General features: G+C 43.7%; 7 protein-coding genes across 7 annotated transcripts; 2 read left to right on the forward strand and 5 right to left on the reverse strand.

The window, feature by feature from the left end:
* Positions 1-123: 123 nt before the first annotated feature.
* On the reverse strand, positions 124-1,671 carry EAE97_002873 (uncharacterized protein; the record flags this gene model as incomplete). The annotated part of the gene is made up of 2 exons (XM_038873385.1): positions 124-1,281; positions 1,423-1,671. The coding sequence occupies 2 exons, from the start codon at positions 1,669-1,671 to the stop codon at positions 124-126; spliced, it is 1,407 nt and encodes a 468-aa protein (XP_038735248.1).
* Positions 1,672-2,000: 329 nt separating this feature from the next.
* Positions 2,001-4,455, reverse strand: EAE97_002874 (uncharacterized protein; the record flags this gene model as incomplete). The annotated part of the gene is made up of 3 exons (XM_038873386.1): positions 2,001-3,958; positions 4,021-4,121; positions 4,181-4,455. 3 exons carry the CDS (start codon positions 4,453-4,455, stop codon positions 2,001-2,003), a joined length of 2,334 nt encoding a protein of 777 aa, XP_038735249.1.
* Positions 4,456-6,326: 1,871 nt separating this feature from the next.
* Positions 6,327-8,576, reverse strand: EAE97_002875 (uncharacterized protein; the record flags this gene model as incomplete). Its single annotated transcript, XM_038873387.1, has 7 exons — positions 6,327-6,692; positions 6,775-7,079; positions 7,235-7,861; positions 8,028-8,219; positions 8,281-8,354; positions 8,415-8,467; positions 8,542-8,576. The coding sequence occupies 7 exons, from the start codon at positions 8,574-8,576 to the stop codon at positions 6,512-6,514; spliced, it is 1,467 nt and encodes a 488-aa protein (XP_038735250.1). The 3' UTR covers positions 6,327-6,511.
* Positions 8,577-12,962: 4,386 nt separating this feature from the next.
* Positions 12,963-14,186, forward strand: EAE97_002876 (uncharacterized protein; the record flags this gene model as incomplete). The annotated part of the gene is made up of 1 exon (XM_038873388.1): positions 12,963-14,186. The coding sequence occupies one exon, from the start codon at positions 12,963-12,965 to the stop codon at positions 14,184-14,186; it is 1,224 nt and encodes a 407-aa protein (XP_038735251.1).
* Positions 14,187-14,413: 227 nt separating this feature from the next.
* EAE97_002877 (uncharacterized protein) lies at positions 14,414-16,453 on the reverse strand (the record flags this gene model as incomplete). Its single annotated transcript, XM_038873389.1, has 3 exons — positions 14,414-15,065; positions 15,128-16,140; positions 16,203-16,453. The coding sequence occupies 3 exons, from the start codon at positions 16,451-16,453 to the stop codon at positions 14,899-14,901; spliced, it is 1,431 nt and encodes a 476-aa protein (XP_038735252.1). The 3' UTR covers positions 14,414-14,898.
* Positions 16,454-17,532: 1,079 nt separating this feature from the next.
* EAE97_002878 (uncharacterized protein) lies at positions 17,533-18,429 on the reverse strand (the record flags this gene model as incomplete). The annotated part of the gene is made up of 4 exons (XM_038873390.1): positions 18,056-18,429; positions 17,878-17,992; positions 17,803-17,845; positions 17,533-17,671 (listed from the first exon to the last, which is right to left on the reverse strand). The coding sequence occupies exons 1-4, from the start codon at positions 18,056-18,058 to the stop codon at positions 17,533-17,535; spliced, it is 300 nt and encodes a 99-aa protein (XP_038735253.1). The 5' UTR covers positions 18,059-18,429.
* Positions 18,430-20,018: 1,589 nt separating this feature from the next.
* On the forward strand, positions 20,019-21,727 carry EAE97_002879 (uncharacterized protein; the record flags this gene model as incomplete). The annotated part of the gene is made up of 3 exons (XM_038873391.1): positions 20,019-20,434; positions 20,505-21,620; positions 21,676-21,727. 3 exons carry the CDS (start codon positions 20,019-20,021, stop codon positions 21,725-21,727), a joined length of 1,584 nt encoding a protein of 527 aa, XP_038735254.1.
* Positions 21,728-22,269: the final 542 nt, after the last annotated feature.

A 22,269-nucleotide genomic window follows, 5' to 3' on the forward strand; every position in this document is an offset into this window, starting at 1 on the left:
ACTACAACGATATAACGAAGCTTGATTTAGAGTTCTATCACCCCATTTATCTACCCTCTGTCATTGACACGTTAAAATACCTCAAGACACGTTTTAAAATATTGTTTTTTTGAATTATCGCATTCATATAAACTCGTATACATTCATCTCACCCTCTCTAACCAAATCCCTAATCTCCTCCTTCACATCCCGCCATTCATCCCCCAACACCCCCAATATTCCCCTGGCCTCTCTCTCCCCACACCCCCCAATCCACCAAATCTTCCTAATTCTCACAAACAGCGCAAACACAATCCCCAACAAAACCAACGCTCTATCTTTCCCCTCTTCGATCAACTCCCCAAACCGCTGCTCGATAAAAAATGGAAACCCGATCAATAATCGTGTAATTACCGCTGGATTCGCTTTCGCTTCAACACGTTTATACACATATCCCAGAAAACAAATCGTAGACATATACGCCTTTTCAATTTCTTCACTCCACTCCTCATGTTCCAAATCTGCATCCCTTCTTCTCAATAAATGGATGAATTTCTCCGCATTTTCCTGATTGAACATTTCCACAGGGTGCGCCAAAACCGGCATGCGTTTCACAAATATCCATGCAACGCTTTTCTTCTGCGCTTCGTCGTTTGCGTCGAGATCTTGGGATGAGATGCACTGACACGCGGTTTTGAAAGCCATCGATGCGCTGCGGGTAATTTTTATCCAGTCGGAGGGGGGACTATAGGGGGATAGAGAACGCTTTTGAAGCAAGGCGAAGGCGCAGATGCGGAGATTGCTGGAGGTTAGACAGATGGCGTCGGCGTTTTGGGGGGTGAGGTGGTGGGTGTCTTGACGGTGGAGTTGGAGAGTTATGTCGAGGTAGGTGTAGGCGTCTATTAGAGAGGTAGTGGGGGTGTGGGTGTATGGTTCGGTGCTGGATGAGGTTGTTTGGTCATTCAGGTGAAGGGAGGATATACAGTAGATAGAGTATAGGAGTGCTTCGTTTGTTAGAGCGAATTCAGGAACAATTTGTGTGAATATGTCGATAGAAGTCTGGTCAGGATTGGCTGAATTAGTAAATGTTACTGTTCGGCTCGTGCTGGTTGTGTAATGATGAAGCAGGGTAAGTTCTCGTAGACGTCTTTCGCCAGTCTCGGGAAATTTAGTCCGTAGTTCTTTGGCAGTGACATTTTCTGTATTGGGTTTCTCTGGAATTTTTCTGGATGTAGTCGATTCGTACTTGCATTCCACTCCATGCCGTTTACAATTGAGGCAACTTGGTCGACATTCATCGCACTAAACCGATGGTCAGAATTGGCCTGAGGGGTCAAGAAGAACATTGCTAGCCCCGTAAGCTCTTCACTTGAAGTTTGGGCTCACTGAGAACTCAGATTGTGCATTCCTCAACTTTCAAAGATCGTCCCAGGTAGCACAAACAGCATCACGTGCCGAAGGAAATACACCACCTACTTTCACTCTTCTTATTCTACATCTTATGCACCCAGTCTTGGTCTTCCTATGAAATGATTTCAAAGATTCTTTGACACTCTCACTTCCAGGAGTCCACGATACCCAAGTATTACTGGTTCCATCATTGCCAGTCTCATCAGCTTTCGGAATTTCTTCAGATTTCAACCCCATGTTAACAGCATCCTCAATTGGTGTAGAAGCTGAGGGGATATTCATATTTGTTTTGATATATGCCAGAATTCTAAAGTGGAATTCCGAATGAAACCGTATAAGGTGGGTTCATTCACGCTGGTAGTGCATCTGAAGGAATCAGCCAGTCACGTTTTGAGTGTCGTGGTAAGATGTGGCTGACTTCCATCCGTAGGTAAGCTCATCATTGTCCAAGTGGGTTTACATGTAATTACCCACCAAATATTTTATTCTTGAAGGATTTATTACACGTCAACAACACTGTGATTCTCACGACTCTTGAGTGCCTATGATTTACAACCTTTCTTATTCTGAATGCCCATTATCTACTAAGGATACAATGTCCGTACACTACTTTATACATTCGATTTATTATTTCTTCCTCCTTCTACATCTTTCAAGCACTCGATAGCAATTGAATATAGCTCACCCGATCTCATGCTCTCATATACCGCCGTTACCATACTGCCGATGGATTGATACGAGTTAGGCTTATCGGATAACCATTCCGAAGACTTGAGGTATTCCTCGTCAACGAAAGGTATATGAAGCTCATTGCGTACATAACAATACATCCGCTCACCAGCTTTGCCCAAAAAGAACTTGGCAACCCCGATGGATTCAGAATATTGTCTCCTTGACACTTTGTGAGTGTCAATCATTTGCTTCGAGGATACTTTCGTCCAGTCTTTCAAAGCTTGCAACATATCTAGACTGGGCTCCAACTTGTCGAGAATGACTGCCTGAAGCGATTGAAGTGCATGTTCAAAGCGCGTGGTCGAGTCCATTATTGAGCTCCAGTTCAGAATTGTTGTCAGTCTATCCCAGAGGAGCAGTTGTAATTCGGAAGGTTCCTTCGTCTCCATGGCATCGTCCCATTGACCATGGCTTTCCCGAGTATATTCTCCAAGGCTCTGATTGAAAGAGTTCTCAAACTGAGGCCTCAAATTCATGAAGAATAAATACTGTATTCCTCTAAGATCTAAAGCTTGGCATACGGTCACTAAATACGCCGCGGAAAGCTGTGTCAAAACTTCCAAGGCCGATAGCGTGTATCTACTCGAGATCAGTCCTAGAGAATTTAAAGCTTGATTCCCCATTTCAGCAGTCTGAACATGTGATCCAACGGGGTTAGACAGGAAACCAAGCTCAGATTGCAGTGCCGCAATCATAATATCAATACCTTTAAACATCCAGGATTCGCTTGGCTCATCTGCTACCAGATTAGGAGGGAGGCCGTTGTTTGTTGCTGGATTTATCAACTCGGTGCATTGTGCAAATAACATTTGACCAATTGATTGGCAGGCTTGTCGGATCTTCTCCACGGCACTTGTGATGGACTTCGCTTGGAAATTCCCACGATGATGCATCTTTCCGTCATCACTAACAAGGGGATTATCAGTGGTTGAGTTTAATTCAATTGATACTTGCTCATAGGATAGCAAAAGGTCTTCTAGTGATGGGCCAATCCACTGTGATGCAGTTCTAATAGAATATCGATCTTGACGTAGATGAAACTCTTGGGTATCATTTCCCTTTGTCAACTTGGAGCCAGCCAAGAATGAGTAGATGTTTTTTGCCGATACCGTTTGACCTCTATGGGGTCTAACCTCAGCAAAAAAAGGATTAAAGCTCTCGTCCGTACCAGAAAGCGCTTCAACAGACATAGCAGTAAGGATTTGTGAAAGCAGAGTTTGCATAATGGCTTCATGCATGGCTAGAGATGCAACGGCTGTTGTTACTGCTGTTCCATTGACCAACGACAATCCCTCTTTAGGTTGGAAGACTGCGGGGGGGATGTCAGCCTGCAATAATGCTTTGTCTGCTGAAACACGGTTTCGATCAAAACCAACATAAACCTGAATTGCCGGCTTTCCTTCCAATGCTCCACCAATGTATGACAACGGACTAAGGTCACCGGAAGCAGATATGCTTCCCCTAAGTGGCACCGCTGGAATAATTTCCTTATTTAAAAGATCAAACAAAGATTGAACAATGACTGGTCGAATTGCAGAGGCTCCCTTGGCAAGCGTATTGGCGCGAATGGCCATTGCTCCACGAACCCAGCTCTCTGGCATTGTGGTTGAGCAAACGGGATCAGACAAAGGAATAGCCAGCGTTGCCAGTTTCATAACTGTAGATGCCCTCGATTCAATGTCGCTCACTAAATTGTTTGTTGCTAACCCTTCAACATGACGACTGTCTAGAGGACCAGAGACAACTCCGTAATGGAGCATTCGAAATAAGCTTGCAGATACTTCGGAGACGTTCTTTGGTCGAACATCGGCGCTTCCACCAAAACCAGTGTTTACACCTTCCAATGTATGAGCTTGCGTGATGGTGCTTTTACGTTTGCTCAAAAGCACATGAACTCACCATAAATTGACTCGCCGTCTTGAATCCGTTTTTGCAAAGCCTCTGCACTTTTCTTCATCTTGCCGGTTGCTCCTTCGCTAAGTGAAATTTTGCGACGGTATCTTCAAGCCTTGCGTCAGTATCAACTTTCTTACAAGTAGCGGTCAGAACTGACAGTTACCTCGCAATGGCCACCAGGGTCGCTAGGTTCAAACTAGAGCCATCGGCTCTTATTGGCTCGAGTCCAGAAACTTCATCTTCAATTGCACCTGAGAAGGCTTCCCAATGCGACAAGACCATCCGGTTGAAGCAATCCATCTTTGGTCCTTGATATTCGACAGTTACACCTGTTTGGTTGGAAGAACCCATCTCCGGTGTCAAAGTCGTTCCATTAGATGGAACCATCTCTGGTGTTAAGACTACTGATGGCAAGACTTTTCCATTAAAGCAATCCATTGGTAATGAGAGACTGTGGGAATGTTCCTGAAGTTTTTGGTGGATATTCGAGTAGGGTAGTGTAAGACTTCAACTCTCACAGCAGGACCCTTGACGTATTCGAAAAAATGTAAAAGAACAATTTATCTTTAGATTATACATACTTTTTTTTTAATTAAAGGCTATATTTCTTTTGCTATAAAACTCATCTTTCGTCGTAAAATAGAATCAAGTATTAAGTTTCAACTAAACCACTGGCATTCAACTAGTTGAACCCTAAAACTGAAGATGAATCCTTTCACCCACTCGAGTGACCAGAAAGTATACAGCTCAGCTGCTGCGAAAAACAGGTTAGTCCTGTTGTAGCTTACCATCTTGTGGTATATGCTTTCTAGCTTCGGAGTTGCATAAATTCTGACAGCACGATCAGATGCGTAGGTTGATCCTAACCACTTCACACCGCCCTTGTCATACCTGAATTCTTCACATTGTGCAGGAAAGACGAGAAGAAGAAATAATCAGGTTGGATGGAATATGGAATTTGAAAATAAGATTGACGTAACACGAGCTAATGAATGAATGAGTAGCATAGATGAAATGTGATTGTAGTATGACAACAGAGTGATTGATCTGATATGTATAAGTTAAGGTCACCAGTGGGTGGGAAAAAAAGAATGTCGATTACTAATCTTGCATACTGACTTTGGTAGACGCATTACAATGTCATATGTATCTAATTATATCAACATGAGCGTTTGTTTCCAAAGGAAAAGTGGCCTGTCGTTAAAATCAATTCCTTGGGAACACGGTAGTAGTGTTCACAGCGGGATAGAATACAAGGGTCAGGTTCTTCCAGTCAGGTTCTCTGGCAATCTTATTCCAAGTTTCAGTTCGACAGTCAGAAACTTTCAATTGTTGAATACATTCAATAGTTGTAATGGTTTGGAATGCTGGATCTGTTTTGAACAATTGTAAAGTTGCCAAACATTGGGGGCTTATATCTAGTCTGCTGGTCCGGAATGTCCAACGTCCTGCTTCACGATGAATCCTCAACAGGAATGGTTTCAGTAAGCTTGTTGATTGTGATAAACCCCGGGATCGAATTGATCATAGCTATTGAACGACTTCAGATTCCAAGAGCACTTGTCGTCGACACTCAGGCAATGTTTCAATAAGAGCGCCGTCAAGGATCCTGAGAGATATCCCGCCAAGAAAACTACTAACATAAGTACGATGACAGTAAAAACCACCAAAAAGCTGTATGAACAGCTGCAACTCATATCTTGATGATATCATTATTCACAATACGCATTCAAAGTGTGATTTCGTTGCCTTGTTGGTTGCACTTATCTTGTCAAGAACGAATGGCCGAGGTGACTTCTCCTCCTGCCTCGTCGATGTGCCTTATGTCATTGACTCGATATCAATAATGGCTCAGGAGCAGATGATGTAGTAATAATAGGTACGCTGGCAATTAAAGTACTTACTTGTCCGGAATTTCATACCAAAACGGTAAGCATTCAAATAATAGAATAGGAAGGAGCGACCCTAAGATCTTCAGTGTGCAGATTCTTTGCTGCCGACTGATCAATCTGCATTATGGCATCCTGTAATATGCTATTTTCCCCCTCTTGTTGATTGTTACATCTTCTAGCTGAATGAACCTCAGCAGTACGGAAATTCTGCTAACATGCGGATAAATTCCGGAATTATTGTATCGAAAAGCCGTGAAGGACCACTTGACAGTGAGAGCGAGGGCACAATAACAGAACACCAAGAAATACTTGGCAAATCAGCCAAGTGGCTGGAATCCTCGAAATGAGTAGCTTGTATGAAGTTGCTGAGGCCATTGTACTCGATCCAAATGATATTCCGAAGGATATTTGCCCAAAATATAACTGTGATGAGAACCATTACATAAGGTTGAATCGCTGGACCCGTGAAAGGATTTCGATTATGAACTTGCACAGGTATTCATATGTTTTAATACACATCACAAGATAGTCATATGAGATACAGTTTCCGTGTACATTCGTCACCTTACTAACAGAAATCCCAAGTCCGGATTGACAACAAACTAGGACTGGGGATTAGCAAAATACCACCAATAAGCTCCCTGCAATTTGCTCCCCTCGATGTAATTCCTCTTGTTAAGTTTTTCATTGGGACCATGAGCTCCATCATCTGACATCCCTACTGGCAATAGCATGATACTCTTTTCCCCCAATGCCTTCTGTAAATCAAGTGTTACTCCGATACTACGAATTCATTATACCGTTAGCCAAAAGATTCTACACAGAGATCCGAGATACCACAACCAGAAAAATAGTATAAACTAACCTTCCACCCTCCCTCGTCAAATCAGGTTCAGTGTGATAAACTTTCTGCGTAGCCGCCTTTCCAGCCTTATAATTTGCATCATCAGGCGAAGCAAGCCAATATGGAGCTGTTTCCCCAAACTGTTTCGCTGTGCATGTATTTTTGCTTCCAAGCTTTTCAAACTCTTGGTAGAGATAGTTGATGGTGAGATCGGAGACGGTTTTCTGATCCATGGATGGCACGGTGCGGATGGAAAATTTGGCGGTTACTTTGGGGTAGATGGCGGTGGTTTGATCGGGGCTAGAATCTGCGCCTGCGATACCGTGCTAGAATTGGGGGTTTTGGTTATTTTCTAGTACGGAAGGAGTTGAAAAACAAAAATTGTATAGAAAAGCTGAAAATTGCGGTAGATGAAATATTTGAGATAGTGGAGAGTGTTGGAAATGGAAAAGTGCAAAATAGAAGAAATGGTTGAACTTACGATGGTGAGAGACGGATACCTAAACCTATGCATGAGGGTCTCCTTAGGATCGTTGTAAATATTCGCGTCGCTACCAATAGTCTGTTGAAAATCCTGTGTCGAAAACTCTATCGTAGCATATTCCTCCACCTCTTCCTTAGACACATCATCAACAAGTTCATTAATCCCCGGAATCAAGATTCTGCCTTGAGAATCCACAAGTTTCGAAAGAAGAATCACTAGATCCGTCATGGGTTCATAGACGCAACCTCCAAACATTCCACTATGGAGTTGCACGCCTGCGTGTTCCACCGTGAGGTTAAAGTAATTGATACCGCGGAGTCCATATGTGAGACATGGTTTCTTGGTCGTAAGCCAATAATTGTCAGAAATGCATGCAGCATCGACATGTTCGAAGAGCGCGCGGTTAGCGATTGCAAATTCTGCGAATCCGGTGGATCCAGATTCTTCCATGCCTTCGAAACAGAATATGAGATTCACGGGGACATCGACTTTGGCTTCCTGGTAGGCTTGGAGTGCGTTGAGCCAGCCGAGCACGGGTCCTTTGTCGTCAGTAGCTCCTCGTCCGTAGAGTTTTTTGTCGGGATCTTCGCCTTTTTCTGTGATGGTCCAGGGGTCGGTATCCCACTTCAAGATTAGATGATCAGTACTATTCATCAAAGAAGGATGTGAAGAGATATTGAAAGTGAAGAGTCGAAGTTTTATCAGTAAACATGAATAGTCGTTTCATAAAGCATCGCCCAAAAAAATCGAAGGTCGAAGATAGAGAACTTAATAAAAAAATCTAACTTACCCCTTCTCCAGGAGGCTGAACATCATAATGGCCATAGATCAAAATAGTTTTCTTCTTACTCTCATACACTTTTGGATATTTAGCAATAATAACATCCGGCAACTGAAGTTCTGTTTCCGGCTCTTTTCCCAACGAGTGGCGATCCACAGATGCATTCAACTTCGTGAGTTGATCTGCCAGAAAATCTGTCATCTGATGCGTGTCAGAGTACAAGCTTGCAAGATCTCCAAGTAGCAAGAGAAGATATACTTACAGCAACTACATGTTTGCGTCCCTCATCCGTTCGCTCAGAAGAGATGGATGGGATTTTGATCGCGGGTACGAGTCCTGGATTATAGTTAGAATATCTGGTATCTCATTATATGCAGACTTTCTCTTTCGACTCACGATCATGGATAATGTTGAAATTGGGAGCTGTAGCAGTAGCAAGCTCGTCAATCCTATATTAAGCACGAAGTATTCAGTGATTAGCAACAGGTTCGAGAGTTCCTATCCCGTAGATCCAAATACATACTTCTTGAAAACAAGCTCCAACTTATCGGTAGCCATGGTCAACTGCAAAGTATGAATCTACAATTATTAGTAAGAGATGAGATATCTGAAAAAAAGAGCAAAGTATATACCACACTATAGGAATCTCAAACCCCAATAACAAGCTTTTCAGTCTTCAAAACGACACCCACACTTGGGCAAAACACAAATGCAAAAGACAATAATACTTAGGCCGAACTATTAATGAACGATATACACAATCTTGTCATCATTCCACAGCCAATCCTCTCACAAGAGTCACACCCCTGTATGTATGTATCTCTTTACCCCAAAGGACTACCACTGAAGTGCTACTTTCAATCCCACAAAACAGCTCCAGCGAGTACAAATCCCCTCAACGTTATCCCACCACCCGAGTACCACTCCACTGACAACACATCTCCCAAGTATTACCTCCAGAATTGCGGGGAACTCTTCACGAATCACTCATCACATGTCGCACATCGCACTTGCAACATGTAGATGCACTCTCATCACGTCGTAGCACAGTAGCGTAACACCCAATCAAACTAGCACATATGTCGTGTCCTCAATCTAACCCTCACAATCGCGGGGTTCCCGTTCCACAATCGAATAGCAGTCTCGGTAGACGTATCGAATGCTTGTGGAACTTACGCAATCGTGATACCGTTGTACAGATACCCGTTCTAATTCAGTACACTAGGGCGTTCAACGACGAGCTGAAATCTGGGGATGTGAATGGTCATGTATGTGTGTACATGAGAGGGAGTTATTATTGCAGATCAGCTTGAGCGAGTGCTTTGAATGCGGTTTGATGCAGTCTCATAAGTAATTAGCCATGTAAAATTATTCTTGCATGTTGGTGAATCTACAGAAGATGCGCAGGAGAGTGCATTGCTGTCACCCAACATGAGGGCTCCGCAAATCGGGGTCTCATGACGAAATCTTATGAAGGAAGAAGTGTCTATAGATCTTTTGAAAGGGGTATAGAAAGATTCATGGATTGATTGTACACAGACAAGCTTGGAAATACGATACTGGATGGGTGAGGTCTAGTCATGACTCGAATATCGCACAGGAACATCTACAGGATAGCTGATCTTTTGGCAACTTCACCCTGACTCAAGTCTCCAAAACTGGACATGAATACGAATTTGATTTGCTTAAGTAAGTGAACTAACAAACGCTCAAGAAATTCCCCAAATTTCCACCCTTCAATATCTAGGATAATCCGCGCCCGCTATTTGCCTAGCAAAATACTCATTCTTTGCATTCTGCGCCTCGATAAAATCATGAATATACTGCGTGGAAACTTTTGCCATCCTCTCTGGCAGATTATTTTTCCCCAAAATAGGCTGTCCCAGGTTTTCCCAAAAAGGTATTGCGCCCTCCCAATGCTGCGTGCAGAGAACCTTATTCTCGAAATCACTTTGGACTTCCAGACCCAGAATCTTAGGCACCGAATGCGTGTGTGATTTTGCGTATTGGGAGTGATCTTGATGATAGAAACATAATCCAAATCTGTGCCAATTGGCCGAAGATGGTTCCATCAATCAGGAATCTGCAAATTGACAATCTATTTCATGATGCCTTCTCTCTCAATTTTGTTATCCTTGGATACACTCATCAAGCTAGCAGTTCCATTGAGCACGGTATTGGCAAACCAGAAGCCAGTGGCAAATCCTGAGAATCCAAGATAAAGACTATTGACCAGCGCTGACGGGGATATCAGGATCGCCCTTTTCAATCACCTTGGGACGACCTAGAGCAGGTTCTTGTACACGGCCATGCACATGCAAGGCTTCTGGGTTATCGTTGCATGTGAAGAGCTTGCCGACGAGATAACAGACAGTTGGGTACGCGGAGTCTTTCGTAAGAAATTATGCGTGCAAAATGTGCTGGCTGTTGATGATCTCTTTGTGAGATTGGCGTCATATTCATCTGAGAGAATAGATGTGATCAGCAATTTTCAAGAGGGTTAGAGCAAAATAGCGGGCATACTACTCCATGCTGTGGCTGGGTTAGCTGTTTATCCGATCATTGCTTCCGTGTTGTAGACTGAAAACGAGATGCAGGGGTTATTTTAGGATGAAAATTTCAGACAGTGGTGACAACTAAGTTGCTGATTGAGAGAAGAAGCTCTAGACCATGACTTAAATTGCCCAAGCTACTTCACTCATATGATGATTTGTGACTGCGGCCTGAGCTTTTTTCACAACAATCTAAAGCAAGAGAAAAGAACCAGAAGTTTGATTTTTCCATCCGATACTCGGATAGGAAGTAGTGGTTTCGCATACGACATCGTAGATACATACTCTCAAAGTCCACACCACATACCTTGCACACTTGTGAGGGCTGATACACCATAGTACATATGACTTAGGTATTAAGCATTGCCACCCCGCATCTCTTCCAATTCATGAGTCTTGGAGATATAATATTCACCTGACAAACATAGCACCAAAACCAACAATACACAACCTCAAACGTCGTATGATTCCGTTACCTCTAGTTCTCGGGTGTCCAAACAAGCTCAAAGTTGGGCACTCACTTTGTACACTGCACAACCCAGAGACCGGAAATTCTCTTCGATTCAGATACCTGCATCATGATGAGCCGTGTGGACGGAGCATTCTCATCTCTGTATAGACAGCAACAACACAACATGACTAGCCGACTATCGGTTCCAAATCTATCCGCTGAAGATTTCTGCACAAAGACCGATTGAATGACATGCATATATCGTATTACCGCTTCATCCCGGCCCCAAGAAATTGATTTGTCGTTCCTGCAAATCTTCAGCAGTTAAAATACATTACCCCGCCGCATCGAGTTTCTTATTAAGAGTTAGTGTAGCCCGATTCATGTTAGACGAGCGTGCTACATCAAAGCTGATATGCACCGATACCAATACAGAATAATTGATGACGCGAGATCAACGCAGGCGATTAAGGTTAAATGCGGATACGTCAGAACTTTTCCCCGCATGCCACTTTGGTCTCTCGATTTCTCTTCTTTTTAGTGTACTCGTAACGCTACAGATACGATTGGCTAGTAGAAGTGGTTTGTCAGTGTTAATATAATGAGCGTTAGGCTGATGCGGGTGCTACCGCTTTTAGTGTTGGGGTTGTGACGCTGTGTTCTAGTGTCTGATCAACAGCGCTCGTGCTCCCAGAAAGTATGCAGCTTCGAGGCTAATGAAAATTAGACACGCCCAAAACCACAACATTTTCAAAATTCTTCTTTAAAACAATTTATCAATATTTTAGATCGTGAAATGTATATAAGTACTGCTATGCTTATACCATGTAATCATCTTGTCTTTGTGGCCTTCATAGCGTTATTTGATATTGTTATTTGTTTCCAAAATAACAGTATCTCGAAAATTGTTCTAACTTTAGCGAGTGTAGTGTGCCGGATATTCGGTCCAGTGCATCAAATTAGTACACTTGTAGTTTACCATCTCGTGATATGTATCTCTAGCTTCAGAGATGCATATCTTCTGGCAGCACGAGTAGAAGACAGGTTGAATTTCGGTGGGTAAAAGACTTGTTCTTGTTCAAAAAAAGATAGCACGAAGGAAGATCCCTTATAAGCCACTTGGCCAGCGAGTTTTACTGTAACTTCTCCCCTTTGTTTTACCCAATCTCTCTGAGATCTATACCTAAATACATATCTCAGCCAACACTAAAGCTGCTAATATTGTTGCCCTGCAATGCTTGCCCAAACGAGAATTTCAGCCAGCACTAAAGTTCCTGCTATCTGCGTTCTGCAATGACTCGCTACAGAGCAGAAAACCCGATGACATTTCAGATCATTCACATCGCTACCCCGAAAGAGCAAGGCTTCCCACCATCCACTCACTACCAGCAACAACGATGTAACAATCTCACCCAACCCGACGACAAGAGTGGCTACAAGAACTTCAGAACACCCATAGCTATCTCACGACATATGACTCAGTGCAATGAATGTGCGAGTGTGATGTGATGAACAAGTCTTGAAACTCCACAAACCCCTCATTCCTATTCCACGCACTCGCATCGTTACGATCGATCACCGTGTAACACGACTATTACGTACCGTATTGTGCAGACCTCGCTCCAGTCTCCCAATCTTCAGCCCGCCTCCAACATATCCTCTCTACGCAAGCATATGCACTCATGCGTGTTCAAGTGCAACGAGAGAGAAACTGCGTCATGGGTCGTCACTATCGACTGACGAAGAATACATAAAGCGCTGCTGGAACCACGATGGATGCAAACGCCCAGGTCTATAACAACTCCTCAATCCATACAAACATACAAACATACAAACATACATACACACTCGATATTGAGAAGTCTCACTCACCATCTCTCATCCATCCTCGTGAACTCTTAAAATTATCCGCATTCCCATCAACTCCCCCCTCCCCCCACCATGCCCACCTACGCCCCCATCGTAACCGAGCTACGCGACGAGCTCCTCCGCGAAGTCGACGATCTCGACACAGCCGTGCGCAACGCCCTGGCCCACGACATCCCAGACATGAAAACCTACGGCATCACCTCGGGCAAAGGCTTTCTCGATTTCGCAGACTGGTTGGTGCGCGGCTGGATCCCCACCGAGAGCACCAACGGCCGCGACATCTACTACATCCTCTGCATGTTCTATTTCGTGCTGGCCCAAGAGCCCTTCGGCGTGCGTCAGACGTCCATCCTGCCCAAGAATGTGAACAAGCCGCTCACCCCGCTCTCGGACTGGCTGGTGCGATATGCCAAGGAGATTGGGAAGTTTATGGACAAGCCCGAGTCATGGAATGAGACTTCCTTGACCAGCTACCGAAATTCTCCTCAATTCCGTGTGTTCGAAGCTGAAGACCCAAAGAATTGGAAGACTTTCAATCAATTCTTCCACCGCAAGCTTAAGGAACCTCGTGAAATTACCTCACCAGAAGATGATCGCATCATCACCTTCCCTGCCGATTCCACTTTTGCCGGTGCCTTTTCCATCACCGACGAGTCCGAGGTAGTACTCAAGAATCTCCCATGGAAAGTATCACACTTGCTCGGAAAATACGGGAAAGAGATAGTTCCAAATTCCGACGGCAAAACTACATACGGAGAATTGTTCCAAGAAGGAATTTGGACACATTCTTTTCTCAACACCTTTGATTATCATCGACAGCACGCTCCCATCTCTGGAACCGTGGAGGTCATCGATGTGATTGAAGGTGCTGCCTATCTAGAGGTACTCATTGAGACAGACAAGAAAGCTGGAGGACACAATTACCTTGCACCTCGACGTCGCATTTCCCCTTGTATGAAGAAGCGAGAGACCAATGGAGTCACCACACTTGACGCTCCTGATTCACCCGGCTACCAATTCTTGCAGACCCGTGGAATCCTCATTATCAATAATGAAAATTTGGGACGAGTAGCTGTCATGCCTATCGGTATGGCGATTGTCTCCTCAGTCAACATGAACATGGACTTAAAGGGCAAGAAGATCAAGAAAGGAGATGAGATTTCGCATTTTGCTTTCGGAGGATCGGATTGCGTCATGATGTTTGAGCAAAAGGCCAGAGTTTCTAATTTCCCGGATATGGAGGCTGGCGAGCATTTCTATTATGGCGAGAAACTCTGCAAGGCTCATTACAAATAGAATGTTCCACTTCACCTTAAGAATGATATTGCCGTTGGTCAAAAGATGGAGCACCGTCTCGAGTTTGTTGTTATTCCTTTAATGTTTGAATCGGTAGTTACGGTATCCACTTATCTTAGCCAGTTTAATACTTCAAATGTTGAACTGGTCATCATTACGCTTCCCTTTGACCCTGTGAAGATACGATTTTGCAGAAAGATGCGAACAGTAACATTGAAATGTATTAGCGATGAAAAGTCTCTGCTAGATTCACTATCAACTTTCCTACTACTTCAAAGTATAAGCCCTGGCACTACAAGTAGATCTTCTTCACATGAAGCCCACAGAGATCCAAAGAGTTTACGGATCCACAAAGATCCTATATTCCCAAGTTCCAAAATTCTACACGCAGCATACTATACATATTCCACATAAATAGCATGTGCATCCCTTCATCATATAATCATAACCAAACGATCGAATTCTCTTATGACCGAGAGCAAAATACTACGTCATCAATCCACCTTCGCGACCACTTGGAAGTTTTCCATTCGATTGAACAGACGGAAATCCATTGATGTCTGTTCCCTCTTCGTCTCACTTTCCGTCGATGTATTACACAAAGACGTGAAATCTTGGCGGAGGTTTGAAGATGATTGTTTTCATGAACTTTCGTGATTTCATTAACATTATCATTGATCTATAGTCTATGCCATCATGCTATGTAAGAAAATTACTCCAGTATCTTCGACAGAAAAAAACTGATTTTCTCCACCAGCTGCCTAGCAGCCTTGGAATTTCTCCAAAAGTGCTCTCCATTAGCGATCTCTTCGTACCTGAAAACTGCTCCGTTCGCAGATCCTTTACTCTTACATAAACTCAACAATTTTTCAGTCCAGCCTGGAAAGTGAAAGTCAGTGCCCGTTGATTCAATTTTTTCATAGCCATTGGCTTTGACTCACGCTCGACAGTTTTAACTTGGACGAAAAGATCACCGGTCCCATAGACAACCAAAGTAGGGTCAATTATAAACTTGACGTTGTTATCCACTTTATGGCTTTGCTTTCCGAAAAGCGAAGTCAATCTAAAGCTCCCGATGCTGGCCAAATTGTTGATCATGCCATCAGGAGGTAAAGGGGAAATGAGTAGATAAGCAACTTTGAAATCACTTCCAAGAATTTTCATGATATTGGCATCTCCCCTATCACGAGAAAGCCTCTCTGGAATTCCCAGATTTATAACACTATCTTCGCCCTGATCAATCGACGAAGGCTGGCTTTCTTCTCTCCTTGGCGACCCGTGATGAACAATAGACTTGAACTTATCCATGCTCTTCCTGACTTTCATCGGTGCATCCACAGAAAATGATCGTCTCATTCCAGAACCATGCATATCATGGCTAGCTCTTCTGATATCTTCATCGCCGCCCATTCTGACCCCTGAGCTAGATAATCGAGTTTTGTGATCTATCATTTGTTCTCCTGATTGAAGACTACGACCTCTCCGATGACCTCCAGCTCGAAGCAATGAATATGTAGCTTCGATCATTTCATTCTGTTGAGTGGCTAAGAATCGTGCTCGAGATCTTATGTCTGCGTATGGACTGCCAGAGGCTGGTTGCTGGAAAGGAGCTAGCATTCCAAGAAGGCTCGGCTCGAGGTTTATAGTGATAAGCGATCCATATGAGTAGCCGGCAAGTAGTAATAGAGGTTGCGCATCATTGCTCTCAATGCCTGATCCTGCGGAGGTATATCTGCCTGGAAGGCCATCATTCGTAGGCTGCATTAAGCGTTCTGATGGGACAGGAGCGAGGGTGTGAAGTTGGGGTTCGGAATGTGCAAACGACGGGGGCCTAGAAGAATATGGCACAGAAAGGTGATGTAAATAGGTTACAATGAATCCGAGAAATGATATATAATCCTTTTGTTCGGGCAAGGAGGACCATGAAGTGTGCCCCTTTGAGGAGCCCGCACCACTGGATATAGTAAGTGAGTCTGATGTTCAAACATATGATGATAGGTGGGTAGTTATATGTACCGAAAATTGAAAGTTCCCACAATGAACCCATCATTCAAAATGGTAGAAGCAATCAAACCGACAACCACATCATCATAACTTCCCCCCAATGGAGCGTAAGGATGCGCAACAATAGCAGCTTTCTTTCTCCATGGCAAAGCCTGCGAGATAGAATTGGGTGCCAGACTCGACGGATGGTAGATACGACACTCGAGATTCAGATTGTCGTGGACAGAAGGAATTGTGAAGCTCAAAGTAGGTGGTGGTAGCATAACGATTATGTTTCCTGAGGATGAATAATCTCATCCCAGGAGTAAATTCAGTAGAATTGCTGTTGGCATAATGAAGTAAACTTCTCTGGAGTACTATGACATCAATGCCAATTTCCTGTGGTGATGATTGAAGTCGAAGAGTATATGTTCAAATTGTGATGGATTCGAGATTGAATGATGAACATGATGAGGTGGAATAGCTTAAGGCTGTTGTGCCCCCACTAGCCTGTAGATCTCCCGGATGTAGCCCATAAAGAATCGCTAACCACCAGTACCTAGGGATTCAATGACGGGACGATTCCCTGGTGAAGTAAAGTTGCATATAATTAATAGGCATGTACAAGATCTGCATTAAAAAGATGGAAAGCCATTAATACCAGTCAATCCAGAGCCCCAATTGACCTTTCACATGTGAATTCTATTTCGAAATAGCTTTCTGTCGATTACAAGACAAAACCATATATGGTAGGGCTGAGCTGGATTGACTTGATAGAGGCTTTTAAGTCTTACATATAACGAGTTAGACAGACCACATCCGTTTACTGGGGGCTTTTTATGTTCTTGTAAAAGGATAGGAAAGTAGAAGCCAAGGGGTCAAGAGATCTTGGAGATCTGATAAGAATAGAAAGACACAGATGGGAGACTGTTGTGTGAAGAAGATCTAGGCAAAGAGGGGCAGAGAAGGATGAAGTTAAAGTCTAGTAGGAAAACTCGATTTCGGGTCTTTTCGGCTGGCCCTTCGGAACATGGGGTATCAAGATGTGGAGATGCCCTCTGAAGAAAAATATACATAGTTGGCAATACATCTTCTATATCTGGCTACATTTTCATTTTCTTCCTTTGCCTGCAAAAGTATCCTAACTCATAGAGAAGAGAGTACCTCCCGTCACCCTTAACCATATCGTCGTTATACCGCCACCTTCAAGCAGACATGTCCACACAAAAACGCCCAAAACTCCATGGGATCTTGACCCCTATCGATCGTTTTCCAAATCGCAAGGTATCTGCCGTGAATTCATTTCCTCCCCGCATCTGAGATGCATATACTCTTTTTCACACATCCGCATCAAAGGCCCCAATCATCTCTTTCTCTCGAAGAAGCCGGAAGACCCTGCAAAGGCTACCGATGTATCCATAACCCATTCACCAACTCCAAGATATTTCTCGATCCAACCGTTGATTTCTTTGTTTTCGGTGACATCTTTCTTAAGGCTGGGTCTAGAGTCCCGAAGGATGGGAATTGTTAGCCTTCTACACCGCCAGATCATGAAACCCAAAATTTTGCATCTGTAGTACTAGTTGATCGTTTCGCAACATGGTCGCAAAGGAAGGTATAGGGGTGAACACACGTCAAGCCAGTTGATCTCTTCATACCAGCCAAGAATGCTGAGACTATATCAAGAACGGTCAGTACATTTTCGAACTTTTTGCTCCAAGGAGAATCGGGAGGGGATAGTTACATAGGACAGCATCAAATGCATAGTGAGTAAGTCTTCCAAGCTTCCCCGCGAGTCCAAATGTCAGTAAATTGAGGAAGAACTGAGCTGATTAGGTTCCCAAGTTCTGAAAGACCTGCAAGCTTAGGGGGAGGCAACTAATTACCATATTTATGACTTGAAGGGCGAAATTTATACGCTTTCTAAGATAACAGTATGGAAAAGGTAATGTGAATTATCCGGAGCCCGACAAACGTTTGATGCGCAAAAGGTTGGGTTATGATTTGCTTGTTTTAGATTCCAAGGTTGTTACGACGTGAGCTGACTTTTGAGATTGGGATAATAGGTAGTCTCGGATATATTCACCGACGAGAGATCAGATCAGATTCAGAACCTTAGGATAAGAAACTAAGGAGCTAAGCCAAGATAGTTGTTGCCTTTAATCTTAGGCACTCGGGCCGAATCTCGGAAGTTCGAACTTTGAGCGGACACGGTCGATAGACTACTATGGATGATGGATGATGGATGATGGATGATGGAGTACTCCGTAGAGCATCCTGCGTCCAGGCGCCCAAGTGGGTTCCTGTTACATTTTAGTCTTTTAATTTTTGGCATTCAGGACCGAAAGAATGGCCGATACTACCTAGTAGTACTTACTTATTAGCACTTAGGTATTCAATTTTCTAGAGCTCCGTCAAAGCTAAGATCTTCGCTAGGACTCCATTAGGACTAACGCACATCGCTATCTGCTATCGGACCTGAGTTAAGCCAGTCTCGAGCCATTCTCAGCATCCAAAGAAGCAAAGAATGCCCAGACAACAAAACACGCATTTCACCAAATGGCACCCCAAGATATTTTGTTTCATTCGGGGTAAGGGATCTATATACCGTGGTCCCTACCTGTACCATCCAAGACTTGTCATTGCATGAGAGAAAGTATGCGAAGAGTATAGGAACTTTGGATACGGAGTAGGTAGATGGGTGTGTGGAAGAGGGAAGAGGGAAGAGGGAAGAGGGAAGAGGGAAGAGGGAAGAGGGAAGAGGGAAGAGGGAAGAGGGAAGAGGATTGTTACTTGTTCATGCACACACACCTATATATATCTACACATGAGTATATATCTACTAGGCACCTAGATACACATCAGTGAAAAGAGAGGTAAGAGAGGTAAGAGAGGTAAGAGAGGTAAGAGAGGTAAGAGAAATAAATACCGGCAAAGGGTACTATGTAGGTAGCTACATGTAAGCAGTTCTTGTCAATCATTATCAATTGTTTTATCGTTTGCTGCGTAATTCACTCGAAACAATTGCATGGCCAGCCAAATAGCTCCCATACCTCCCAAGACCCCAGGGACATCGATACCTAAAAGATATTTGACATAGAAATTCAAAATTCACTATCACGGACCTACCGGCCGGTATCTCGCTGGACCCTTCACGCCAATGTCACCTCAAACATATTGATGTGGGGTTTCACACCAGGCAAATCTGCGAAGTGGGATATGGATACACATAGTAGTGGGTGAGATGGCTAGCTTGGAGATGAGGGGGAGTCGATTAGATTTTTTCCAAAAAAAAAAAGGAACATTTCCCCTCCTCTCCCCTCCAAGCTCCTTCAACCATAAAAGCTTCCCAACACAACCACAAGGTCTTTAGATTATATTCTATTCGTTCTTGTTCGTCTTCCTCTTCCTCTTCAATCCAACTCAACATCTGGTCAACTGGTAAGTTTATCATTTTATTTCCCCTTCTCCTTCCCTTTGTATATCATTAATATACTTCGGTGCATTGGTGGCCCCTTGTGCTTTGTATTGGATCTCAGCTCAACAATTCAAATATTGGCATTCTTGGACTGTTTTATCGTTGTCCGTGTCTTTTAATCCAGCCAACAGATTGGCAGAAACACGGCACAACATCAAACTAATAATACACTTCCTTTTCCTTTTGCTGCATATTTCAATACTTTTGTTTCTCATTCAACCTTTTTTCTACATTTTCCTAATTCGATTGCTCACATTTAAACTGACGAATTGGAAAGAAAAAGGCTTTTTAACAGTTGCACTTACCCCCACCACCTCGATTTCTACCTACATATTCCTCTTCCTCAACCTGCCTCTTGATAATTTTACAAAATGGCCACCGCAATGGATCACTTAGTTACTGGAACCTCCAAGATTGCTTGGTTGGCAAATCTCAACACTGAGTTCAAGCCTACCAAGAACTATCGCCGTACTTCTATCATCTGTACTATCGGTCCTAAAACCAACTCGGTCGAAGCTCTCAACAAGCTCCGTGTCGCTGGTCTCAATGTTGTCCGCATGAACTTTTCCCACGGTTCATACGAATACCATCAATCCGTTATTGACAATGCCCGTGAAGCCGAGAAGGTTCAACCAGGACGTCAACTCGCCATCGCTCTAGATACCAAGGGTCCAGAGATCAGAACTGGTAACACAGTTGGTGATGCCGATATCCCTATCTCTGCTGGATCAGAGATCAACATTACAACCGATGACAAGTATGCCACTGCTTGTGATGAGAAGAACATGTACGTACCATTCACAACAAACAAATTATCATTAAAGCATTCCATACTAATCTCTTACGACCCTTTTCAGGTACGTTGACTACAAGAACATCACCAAGGTCATCGAACCAGGACGCATCATCTATGTTGATGACGGTGTCCTTGCTTTCGATGTTTTGGAGATTGTTGACGACAAGACCATCCGTTGCCGCGCAAGAAACAACGGAAAGATCTCTTCCAAGAAGGGTGTCAACCTCCCAAACACTGATGTCGATCTTCCAGCTTTGTCTGAGAAGGATCAAGCCGATTTGAGATTTGGTGTCAAGAACAACGTCGACATGGTCTTTGCCTCGTTCATCCGTCGTGGTGAGGATATCAAGTCAATCCGTAAGGTTCTCGGTGAAGATGGAAAGCACATTCAAATCATTGCCAAGATTGAGAACAGACAAGGTCTTAACAACTTCCCTGAGATCTTGAAGGAGACTGATGGTGTCATGGTTGCTCGTGGTGATTTGGGTATCGAGATCCCAGCAGCTGAGGTTTTCGCTGCTCAAAAGAAGATGATTGCAATGTGCAACATGGCTGGTAAGCCAGTCATCTGTGCTACCCAAATGCTCGAGTCCATGATCTACAACCCAAGACCAACTCGTGCTGAAATCAGTGACGTTGGTAACGCTGTTACTGATGGTGCTGACTGTGTCATGTTGTCTGGAGAGACTGCTAAGGGAAGCTATCCTAACGAGGCTGTTACCGAGATGCACGAAACTTGTTTGAAGGCTGAGAACTCCATCGCGTACGTTTCTCACTTCGAGGAGCTTTGCAACCTTACCGAACGACCAGTCAGCGTTGTCGAATCATGTGCCATGGCAGCAGTCCGCGCCAGTTTGGACATCAATGCAGGTGCTATCATCGTTTTGTCCACCAGCGGAGACAGCGCACGTCTTCTCTCCAAGTACAGACCAGTCTGCCCTATCTTCATGGTTACCCGAAATGCCAGTGCATCCAGATACGGTCACTTGTATCGTGGTGTCTATCCTTTCCACTTTGCTGAGAAGAAGCCAGACTTTTCCAAGGTTAACTGGCAAGAGGATGTCGACCGAAGAATCAAGTGGGGTATTGCTGAGGCTCTCAAGCTTAAGGTATTGGCTCAAGGTGAGAGTGTCGTCGTTGTCCAAGGATGGAAGGGTGGTATGGGTAACACCAACACGTAAGTTTCGATCATGCCAAATTCATTCTGGATCTTTGCTAATTCATGTTTCTAGTCTCCGTGTTATCAAGGCTGAGCCAGAGAACCTTGGTTTAGAGCAAATCTAAATAGCAAGGGACCAACTTGAAATAATACCATCATGAACTTTAGTTCATCTATAAGAACGATATACCCGAACCTCACCTCGCATCGAACCAAGCTTCGATGCTTTATACGGCCTCTCGAGTTCGTACCGTAATTAGTTTTACCATTCTTTCATACTTAAAATGGTTATGATAATGAAGAACAAACAAACCAGAAGGTCACGGAATTGGGTGCAAATGTACAGAATGTACTGCCTTGTTTATAGACGAATACCAAATGCTTTACCGCCTGAAAATGTGATTTTTATGATATTCTCTATCCTTAGTCCGAGAAGAGTGATGCTTTGATAACGAGTTATCCCCACTCCTTTTGAACTTTCTTCGAAGCTATGTGATGTTTGGGTTTCAAAATACAAACGAGCGCGACGATCTAATACAAGTTGGATTTGTATAATACTCTTGAAATTTCCACACTTGAACTTGCTTGTAAAAAAGCGCTGACACAGTTGAAAATTATGGCCTTGTTGACGTTCAGCCTCGTCTTCGTGCACGTCCTTCACGAGGCT

Source organism: Botrytis byssoidea (assembly GCF_014898295.1).
Source record: "Botrytis byssoidea strain MUCL 94 chromosome Unknown BBYS_005, whole genome shotgun sequence".
NCBI classification, from domain to species: domain Eukaryota; kingdom Fungi; phylum Ascomycota; class Leotiomycetes; order Helotiales; family Sclerotiniaceae; genus Botrytis; species Botrytis byssoidea.